The following is an 11,097-nucleotide window of genomic DNA, read 5'->3' on the forward strand; positions in this document are numbered from 1 at the left end:
TACTATGTGATATGGGGAACATCTCTTCATATGTAAAAATCATAAGGATACTTGCAGATTTGTTACCTGATTAAAATAGGAAACGTATGTGTGCATGCACCTATCAAAATGCCTGGCATTTAGTATATGCCAAATATATGTAATATACTCTGTCTCTCAGGAACTAAAGGAGGGACCAAGTTCACTATCATTATGCCACTGATATCTTCTGCATCCAGCTTTTATTAAACCAGTGCATCATCCTTCTTTAGGAAAGGAATAACACTTCATGTTGGAGATGACTGAGCACTGTCAACTATGATAGAGACCAGAATTGAAATGTATCACAGTTTCCATCCAAACCCTCCAAAGGAGTCAACATAAATGGAAATGCTAGTGCCTTTCTTCAACAGATAGCTCATTCCCCTTACACTTTCATTAAATTAGAGAAGCATCATTTTTATCTTCTCTATAGCAAGGATGGAAAGTTTAGTAATCCTACCAAAGTTACTCCTAGACATGTTTCTTGTACTTCCAACTCATCTTTCATGTGTTTAACTGATCTGAGATCAAAAGCTCAATACAAAGTATAATTTTTTCAAAGCTAAGTAATCCAAAGAAAGCTTTTTTCTAAACACATGATAAATCTGACTGTAAAGCTGCCTCCCTGGAATCAATCTGACAGTTACCAAAAACAGACTGAGAGGGAACTAGATAGCACGAAGGAAGAAACATGAGCAAAGCTTCATACATATCTGTTTCTATCTTCTCTTTCAAAAAGCTGCCAGTAATGAGATAAAGTCAGTCTTAACAATACAGTTCACATTTCCATCTGTAATGGCTTGGCTATATCTGACAATCTCTGATTCAATAGGATTTGTTAGAAAAAAAGAAGCTATTTATATCGGATGCCTTATTTTATTCTTCAAGTCATTAAATATAAATAGAACAATGACAGCAAATGTTTCTGGAGTTAGGTCTTCATGTGTGTTTGGGTTAAATAAACATTTCACTTCAAAGAGAAAATCATCTACCTTCCTGTATCATCTTTAACATTTTGTATCTAAATTCCACAGTCCATGCTGTAGGCATTTGTTACTTTGGCTGGAAATATCTCTGTGCCCTTGATGTCTTTTCTATTCTGGCCACCATGACTCTCACATAGAACATTACATAGAATGGAATATTACAATTGTGTATGACTCACCTCTACCCTCTCTGGCCTGCTATTTATCCTGTGCAACATTTCCAGATTCTTATTCTTAAAACACGAGCTTTGCAAGCCTTTACCCCATAAACATAATTTTAAAAAGGCCTCCAATCTATAGCATTTTTTGCTCAATTCCTCACTATACAAACTCCTCAGTTCAACCTAACTGGTCTTCTCATTGCTACTCAATCATTCATGAGCATGTGTCATGATTCATGCCATGGCCAATCCTCAGAACTGAAACACCTGTTCTCCTTCCTCTTGTCTTTTCTGAAAAAGATTTTTGAGGTTTGAGAGAAGCTGTTCAGTTTTGCGTCTTCTTCAGACACGCTGATTTGGGATTAATACTCCAAAGTGAAAATTGACATCAACAGAATGGTAGAGTAGGCAGCTCCAAGCTCTCATCCCCCTAAAAACATCAAAACGGAAGTAGAAATTATCAAAATCTATTTTTTCAGAATTCTAGAGAACTGTCAAAGGTTTACAGCAAACCAGTAAATGTTTAACCAAGAAATATGCAACTTTAAACAGTAGGAAAGCATTGTGGCGTTTTTACTTGCCCTTGCTCCACCTCCGCCCTAGCATGGCAGCAATCTTGAAGCAGTGGCAGCCTGTGTTCCTAGGGTGGGGCTCTGGTCTCTGGTTCTGGAGAGAGCAGAGCAAACCTTACTTTTACAAATTATTGTGTAGATTTGTTCTAACCCGGCTGCCTGAGAGACTGACATAAAGCACTCATTTCTGTATGGCCCAACTCAGAAGTCAGGCCTCAAAAGCAGCAGGCATTCCTTGAAAATACTGCAGGGCAAACTAACAATGTGCAGACACCTTGTGTAAAAGGTTACAACACAGATATACGATAGAGAGCCTAACGCTCAGGAGGAAAAGCTAGGGGAAATTCTTTGGAAGATTAGGATATTCAAAAAACCCATTCATATGGAGGATTTAGAAAGCTATGCCCTTTCCCAGGGTAAGACATATGCTCAGAAAAGAGCCCAAGCTTTCAGTTTGGGCTGATCCCTAGGCTCATTGAAAGCCTGGCTAAATATTAGAGTGCCCCAACACAGAGGAAATCTGCAAAAACTGGACAATTTTTTTCTCATTTTGTTTTGCTTTGTGTTTTAGCTCCTGGTATTCTAGAAATTATTTGTCAAAATATTAGAACATGATCTAAAGGAGCAGTGACTTCAGTTGCCAATAGGATAAGAAATACAGTCTTTGCAAAATCGTTTGAAAATGTCACTAAACAAATGGACTACTACAGCCTTCAACAATCAAAAGAAAGCAAACCCTGGGAATGGTGAAGACCTCACTTCAAGAGTGACTACATTATAACATTCAAATGTCCAATTTTCAATAACAGCAAAACACATAAGAAGTGAAAGAAACAAAAGAGTAAGACCGATTCAAAGGCAGAGAATTAATGACAGAAATCATCCCTCAGGAAACCCAGACATCAGAATTACTAGGCAGACTTTAAAAGAACTGTCTTCGGGGCTGGCCCGGAGGTGCAGTGGTTAAGTTCGCACATTCTGCTTCTGCAGCCCAGGGTTCACCAGTTCGGATCTCAGGTGCGGACATGGCACCGCTTGGCATGCCATGCTGTGGTAGGCATCCCACATATAAAGTAGAGGAAGATGGGCATGGATGTTAGCTCAGGGCCATACTTTCTCAGAAAAAAAGAGGAGGACTGGCAGTAGTTAGCTCAGAGCTAATCTTCCTCAAAAAATAAGTAAATAAATAAATTAAATAGCTGTCTTAAATATGCTCAAAGAGCTAAAGGAAAACATGGACAAAGAACTAAAGGAAATCAGGAAAGTGATGCATAAACAAGATGAGAATATCATAAAAAGAGAAATTATAGAAAGGAACCAGATAGAAAGTCTAGAGTTGAAAAGTACAATAACGGAAATGAAAAGTTCAGTAGAGAGGTTCAAGAGCAGATCTGAGCAGGCAGAAGAAAGAATCAGACAACTTGAAGACAGACAACTGAAATTATCAGGTCTTATAAGCAGAAAGAAAAAAAGACTAAAGAAAAGTGAACAGAGCCTAAGAGAATTGTAGGACACCCGCACGCGGATCAACATACCCATTCTGGGAGTTCCAAAAGGAAAAGAGAGAGAGAAAGTGGAAGGAAAAATATTTGAAGAAATAATGCCTGAAAACTTTACAAATTTGAAGAAAGACATGAATTGACAAAGAAGTGAACTGAGTCCTCAGATCAGGGTTGTCAACATGTTTTTGGCAGTTACTATCAATGTTGAATCAGTGCTAAGTTATGCCACTCTCTACTTGTCATTGATAACATCCCAGTTCATCTTGTTATTCATGCTCTTTTATACATATATTCTGTTTATTCAAGCTGATTATAAGACTCTGAAGAGTAACAATTGCTTTGCCTTGGTGAGTGATTAGTTATGATTACAAAATCCATAACACAGAATGAGTCACAACCACTGAGCTGGGGACAAATACAGTTTCAGGACCTCAGAGAACAGAAAATTCAAGAATACGATAGCATAAAACATGCAGTGGTTAACATGGGGGAGTGGGAGGGTGTGCATAAATTGAGAAGGAATGTCCTGGTAATGGTCAGAGTAAAGTGAAAGAAAAATATGAAGCAAAATTCAGCATCTCTAAAATTCAGGAAATCAGCTGATATCAAGAAAATCTTTTAGCAGAAGGTGAGCCAGCAGGTATGGTTCAGAGTCCTAACTGGTAAATATTATTTTTCATAGCTTAAAGCAATAAGGAGCAACAGGAAAAAAAAATAAGTAAGATACTGATATTTAGGTTCTGGGGAAGTTACCAAGACATACACACATCACTGGAGCTTCAGGTCAAAATCTCAGTAATAGAATTAGAGCACAACAACTTTAATTAACAACAAGAGTACCACAATACTGAGCCCCAGAATAATTAACTCAAGCTCCTTAAAGATTTTCCATCTAATTTTCAGGGTTGTATCTAGAGATTAATATGGATATAAGCCTATATATTTAGTATTCTTGCTGCATGGAGAATAGGTACATAACACTAAGCAACCAGTTGTGTCCTGATAAGAACATGTGCTTCTTAAAGTCCTCCAAAGTATCTAATACAGACCCTTATATTTAGTAGCCACTCAATCAATAAATGTAAAAGGAATAATAAAAGTGATCTGCACTCCACTAATGTATCCCCACTTTGAGAATTTCTCATTAGAAAGTTCTGCAACTTCTTAACATTGCTCTGATGTCCCTTATAAGGAAACAGAAGAGCCAGTTTTATATTGTGTTCAGGTTTAAGAGGCTGGTAAAAATAGATCCTTTTGATTTTCATAAACAAGATGACATTTTTCTGGAAAAGATAAACTCCAAGTAATTGCAAAACAAACAGTAATCTCTATGTAGCATAATTTCTCTGTAAAATTTACAGGACTTTAAGACTGGGTTTTTAGCCTAGCTAAATACATGAAAGAGTTTAAAATAATTGAAATCAAGGAAACAGGCAAGATGTTAGAGGCATTGTAAAAACATATGAGACATGAACTTTCCCATCAAAGTACTTAAAATCTTAATAAGGAAATAGAACGTGACAAACATGTATTCCAGAGACAAAGTGTAAACTACATATCTTTTACAACTTCATCTATTTTTGGCCATGTCAATAGGGCCACTGGGCTCTCTCCAAAGTTTATTTACACATATAATAGAGGAACTTGATAAGTGAAAATGATGAATCACTTTAAGATGGCCAACCATAGGGCTTCTATATAAATACGGTGGATTAAAGACACCTATTTCCTTTCACTCCCTCCCTAAAATCCTGCTAAAATAATAGTAACATGATTTGGTTTAAAGGCATAAAGATACAAAATCAGGGAAAATGGAAGACAAGCCTACATTAACAAAATTATGGAAGCTAAAAATAGTTCTGGGAAAAAAAATGCTGAATCCTCAGATAAAAGTGGGCAATGCTACAAAAGAACCTGATTTACACTTCAAAATGTCCCCCAAATCTCAGGAACGATTGGCACAGCAAAGTGGAAAAGAAATGGCTAAAATGAGAGGAGTTTTGAAAATCTTCTTGGAAAAGTTAGACCCACTTTCTTTCTCCACTCTGATCAGCCATATGACTACCTCCTCTGCTCTCACAGAAGTCTGGAGGGATTTTTGCTTTGTTTTGTTTCCTTCTTCTTTCTTATTTTCTCTTAAGAGGTTAAAAAAGAGGGTCTCAATTACAGCAGGATACCATAATAACAGAAGAAACGATCAAAAGGATGTAAACTGGATACTGAATTTCCCTGACCTCCTACCCCCCATTGACTACAGAATGTTGGAAACAAGGCCATTATCCTCCAAGCATAAACTGGTAACTGCCTAAGGCAGGGGTTTAATCAGAACAACACAGATCTCCCCTGCACTCTGTCACCAGGCTAACAAACACCAAAACACAATCAACAACAGCCTACCACTGGGGAGGAACAAGAGTATGGAGAGAGACCATGGAAGGTCTAAAATTTAAGGTAAAGTAGGAAAATTGAGAAAAAGGCTCTGCAAAACCAAACTCATGATAAGAACAAGATAATGATAAAGAAATTTAAACTGTTTGCTACACTAAAGGTAGCCATAGCAACAATAAAACCCAAAACCAATTATAATCTTGACTGTATGGACTCAATATCCCACACCAATGGCCTAGCAGAAGAAAGGGTATACCCACTGTGAGTCATGAATATTAGTTACCTCAGCGTCTGCTCCTCTACACGGTATGGTCAGCAATCAATAAGACATTATAAGACACACAAAAGGCAAGAAAAAAACAAACCATTGTCAAAAGACAAATCAATCAATAGAACAAGACTCAGAGATAACTTAAAGAGGGAATTTAAAATAGCTATGATTAATATGTTATCTAATGGAAAGAGTGGACAACATACAGGAACTGATGGGGAATTTCAGCATGAACAGATGGAGAATGTAAAGGGTAAGAAACAATCAACTAGATATGCTCAGAAAAAAATATCACAGTCACAGAGATAAAGAAGACCTTTAACTGACTTAACAGTAGACTTGATAAAACCAAGGATGGTCACTAGATATCAGCCAAACTAAAACACACACATCTACATGCACACACACCCAGAAAGAGATAGAAAGAGAAAGCAGAGCAGAGCGTCCAAGAGTTCTGGGGTGCAACCAAAGAGCCTAACACACATGTAATTGGAATCCCCAGGAGAAGGAGAGAGAGAGAGAGAAAGCAGTGCTGAAGAAATATTTGAAGAGATAATGGCTGAAAATGCTCCAAAAATATTGAAGATGTCAAATCGCAGGTCCTGGAAGCTCAGCAAAGCCCAGAAAGGATTGAAAAGATAATAATGAAATTAAATTAACACACCTAGACACATATAAGTCAAAATAATGAGTACGCAAGATAAAAAGAAAATCTTGAAGTTGTCCAGAGAAAAGACCACATTACATAGAAAAAACAAAGATAAGAAGTATACCAGCTATCTTGCTAGAAACTTTGCATGCCAGAAGAAATAGAGTGATATTTTTAAAGTGCTCAAAGAAAAAACTGTCAATCCTATACCTCAGAAACTATCATTCAAAAATGATAGAAAAATAAAGACTTTTTCCAACAAGCAAAAGCTGAGAGAATTCATTAACAGCAGATCTGAACTACAAGAAATGTTGGGGCTAGCCTCATGGCCTAGTGTTTAAGAATGGCATACTCCAATTCAGCAGCCCAGGTTTGGTTCCTAGGCACAGACATACACCACTCGTCAGTGGCCAAGTTGTGGTGACCACCCATATACAAAATAGAAAAAGACTGGCACAGATGTTAGCTCAGGGTGAATCTTCCTCAACAACAACAAAAAAGAAGTGTTAAAAGAAATTCTTCAGGAAAAAGGAGTATGACACCAGACAGAAACTTGGATCTACACAAAGAAATGAGGATCCCTGGAAACAGTTAAAATAAAGATAAATATAAAAGACATTTATTTTTCTTTTTTCAATCTCTCCAAAATATTACTGACTGTCTAAGATAAAAATAAGTGATGCAGGTTTAGAGCACATGTAAAATTAAAACACATACGACAACAATAGCACAAAAAAGGAGACATCATGAGTTTATCTGAATATATTGAGTATATATCTGTACTCCTGTAACTAACTGAAAAAAACAGGAAGATGGAAAATCAGCCAAAGATCCTTAACCAGAATAGGGAAAGACACATAGCAGAACCAACCCTGGAAAGATATGATCCCACAGAGATGCTAGACCCCACCTTTAGTTGAAACAATTTAGGAAGAATATATATTCAGTTAACTTTATTTCATTTAAAACATATTCAGGCTCCACGAAGAAAATATGCATATATGAATATACTTCTTAATGATCTCAGATTGCATTTTTAATTAATTGTGCCTTAGGTAATGTTACAAGTGGATTTGATTCTAATTAATGTCATTGAGGATTTATTTTCATTTTCAATGAGAGGTTGTAATCCTCTCATTCGTACCTCCTGGTTATAATTGAAGTAGAAGAAGCCATTATCTTTATTTCATAAACTCTGCAGGTGAAATTAATTTTATACAAAAATAAGTATTCTTTAATTTGGAAAATTAAAATTTTTAAAATTATTTAACTGCTGTAGGGAGAGAAATACCTAGTGAAGTAAAAAGAAAATAAGTCTGGAGTTTGGAAATACTAGAGGAAGCTAAAACAATCCAAATGCTAATCAGGCACCAAGATGTGACAGTCATTATAACACATTTTAGCAAGGAATATGATCAAGTTTAAAAACGAGTTCCTTCAATCTAGAGGTACCAATCCAATTAAGAAGACAAGATCAGAGACAATTTTAGTCAATTTTTTTGGAGCAAAAAAAAAAACCACACAGAAAAAAAGTTGCATGAAGAGACAAAACTGGAGAGTAGCTTATGATCATTAAGTGCTGACCTAAAGAATTTGAACAATATTCTGTAATAATGATGGCAAGCATTTATTAATTCACTTTGTGCCAGGCACTGTATTTAATCATCTCAATAATCCCATGAGGTAGGGACTATTTACTTTAGTATGAGTATAGTCAGTCTTAGACAGGTAGTGTAATTTGCCCAAGATATGGCTAGAATTACAACCCAATGGATTTCTGATTCTAAGTTGCATGTTCTTATCCATTCTAATGTACTTCCAAATATCTGCTAATGTACCCAGTTAGGCAGAATAAGAAAACTGGCAACTCATGTCTCTGTAGGGACTTGCATCTTGATGAACGGAATTTCTTGCTTTTACAAAGCATTTAAACAATTCTGGCAAATGGAAAATAAAGTTAACATGAGGCCCTCTCCCATTACAAACACATAGAAATTCTAGGTAAATATACAGGAGAAAAAGTAATTTGTAGCCAAACACAAAGAAAAAAATGAAAAGGCCCCTAGGCCAGAACAAGAAATTCAAATATGTGTGATAGCACCAAACATCTGAAAGGTGATAGCAGACATACATGCAGATCTACTGGCTGGGACTGAGGTTTTAATGCCCAAAGAGAAACAGAAGTTTTGGTGCTGAGTTAACTCAAGATAAGAATTGGTACTAAGATCTCCTCCATTAAACTGGAAACTTGGAAGGATTATACCTCCGGGTAGCAAGACTCTATTCCTCAGACCAGGAAGCAACTCAGAATCTGCTCTGCTCAAAAATCTTTGTGTAAAAAAGAAAAACTGTACCCTGTGAGAAATCAAAGCCCCAGAGCTATACCACGTGTAGGATCAGAGTCCATATGTTGTAGGAGCCTGAAACCAAGAAATTACTGGTAAAATTTACTTTAGACTGGTGATCCTTCTGAAGTGCTCAAAACTACTGTGCATTTCTACAACCTAAAACAAAGGAGAATCAACAAGGAAAAACTCACTAAAAATAAGTCCATGATAAAAAATTATAAACTAGATGAAAAATCAATGCACCAAGAGGTGGAGTAAGCGGATCTCCCAAAAAGAGGAGGAATAGCAACCCAGTAACCTTAGATAAAAAGTCATCTGAAAGAGATTTTAAAAATAGTCATGCACAGGTTCAACAGCAAAGTAGGCACAGCTGAAGAGAGAATTAATGAACAGGAAAATAAATGTAGGTAATTACTGGAAATGCAGTACAGAGGGAAATGAGGTAAAAATATATTAGGGAAATCAAGAAACTTAAGTAGTAAATTGAGAAGCTTCAACTTCTATCTAGTAGAGTTTCAGAAGGAGAGCAGAGGAAGGAGAATTAATGCTCAAGAGCAAGGACTGGAAAATTCCCTAAATTTGTAATTGACATAAATCTTCAGTTTGGAAAAGCACACTGCATCAGGCAGGATAAATAAAATGAAATCCAGCATAAGGCACACTGTAGTAAAACTGACCTTTTTGTTAAAAGAAAGGAAAAACTAAAACAGACATTACCTGCAAATGAACAATTACCCTGATGACAGTCTTCACAATAGCCACACAGGAGGAAAAAAGACAATGTTAAATAGCGTATTAAGTGGATTGTCTAGATACAGCTTAACAAATATGGGTTTCTTTTTCGTATTACTAAGTCCATGAGCAATCAATGGTTGGCATTGGTTTAATTGCTCAACTAAACCATAACATCTCAGGTTCTTAAAGGTTTTCTACTCTTTCATTTTCAGGTTTTCATCTCATGCAACCATATAATTTCCAACGCATACTTCATGTTTTTGCATCTCATGCTTGAAAAATGGTTGTTGCAGCTGCAGAAATCTAGTCCACGCTCAAAATGGGAAGAAGTGAGAAGAGGAATATCTGTCTACTCGTAAAACAAAAGCTTTCCCACAAATACTCCTCCAAATAATTCTGCTTATTGACCAAAACTAGGGCACATTGTCACCTTACCAGAATAGGAGGTAATAAAAGTGAGCATTTACACTTGTATCTAGCATTTGTTTTTCTATATTTAGAAGCAAAATTTTGGAATCAATTCCATGGCACTAACAACAACAAACAATAATCTGTCTTGTTCACTTCTCTCCAGTTTTGCACTCCAGGAGGTTCTTCCTTGTCTATTTGACCACAGCCGAGATGAGTATTAAAGAGGATGCACTTCCTGGGGCTTGCATGGTTTTCCATCTACTTCCTGTCAGTGTGAGTTTGGCACTCAGGCAGGAGGACTGTTTCAGGAGTTGAACAGTCACAGGCGGATTCTAGACAGGCTTGGCATCTACAGAGTTTTCTCAAAACATTGCAGCCTTCTGGTCTATTAGCTTCCAGTCGAGTTAATGAAAATAGCCATAACCACAGATCTTCTCTGGAGATCTAGAAAGACTTTAGACGGGTGCTACTCAGAGGATGGTTCAAGGACCGGTGCCCGTCAGTTTGTTATTGCTTCCAGACAAGGTAAGTACCGAAACTGAGAATAAAATTTAGCAACTGTGATAACAATTTGAAATAGTAACTTTATCTCTATCTACTTGCCCCTATCTTAATGGCTACTCTTTTGAGTAAATTTGAAATAATAGCCCCAGGAGGAAAGGCAGTACCCCAAATCCAGTTTTTCCTGAGACTCACTCCTATTGACTAGGAGAGAAACTTAAATAAGATTTTCAAGAAAGACCTAGCACTTCATTATTCTCTCCTACAAGGCTGTAGCTTAAATTTTCTGGCTTCAGCTTGGGGATATACTAATGTTAAACTGCTGTTTCCATTTCTACAAGGCGCCAAATTAGGAAATTCAGTTAATTTCAGGGCACTGGCAGAAAGCACCTCTCTTAGCAAAACCATATCTGCAGTAGACGGAGAGCAAATAAAAATGAGTCTCATAAGTTGGTGGATTTCATTATAAGACAATGAAGTGACGGGCTTGCATCTGCAGAGTTGGCCAGCTGGGAGTTCTTGGGGTCCAGCCACTTTTTCTAGGACTGTCCA

At 36.9% G+C, this 11,097-nt stretch overlaps 1 protein-coding gene across 1 annotated transcript in view; it reads left to right on the plus strand.

Moving 5' to 3' along the window:
* The window catches only part of PTGER3 (prostaglandin E receptor 3), a 244,471-nt gene extending 234,366 nt beyond the window's left edge, over positions 1-10,105 (plus strand). Inside the window, exon 3 of the mRNA XM_070267493.1 lies at positions 9,846-10,105. Within this exon, the coding sequence (XP_070123594.1) occupies positions 9,846-9,992 (147 nt within the window). The 3' untranslated portion in view covers positions 9,993-10,105. The remainder of the gene's footprint in view (positions 1-9,845) is intronic.
* The last annotated feature ends 992 nt before the right edge of the window (positions 10,106-11,097 follow it).

This window comes from Equus caballus, chromosome 5, assembly GCF_041296265.1.
Source record: "Equus caballus isolate H_3958 breed thoroughbred chromosome 5, TB-T2T, whole genome shotgun sequence".
Lineage (NCBI taxonomy): Eukaryota > Metazoa > Chordata > Mammalia > Perissodactyla > Equidae > Equus > Equus caballus.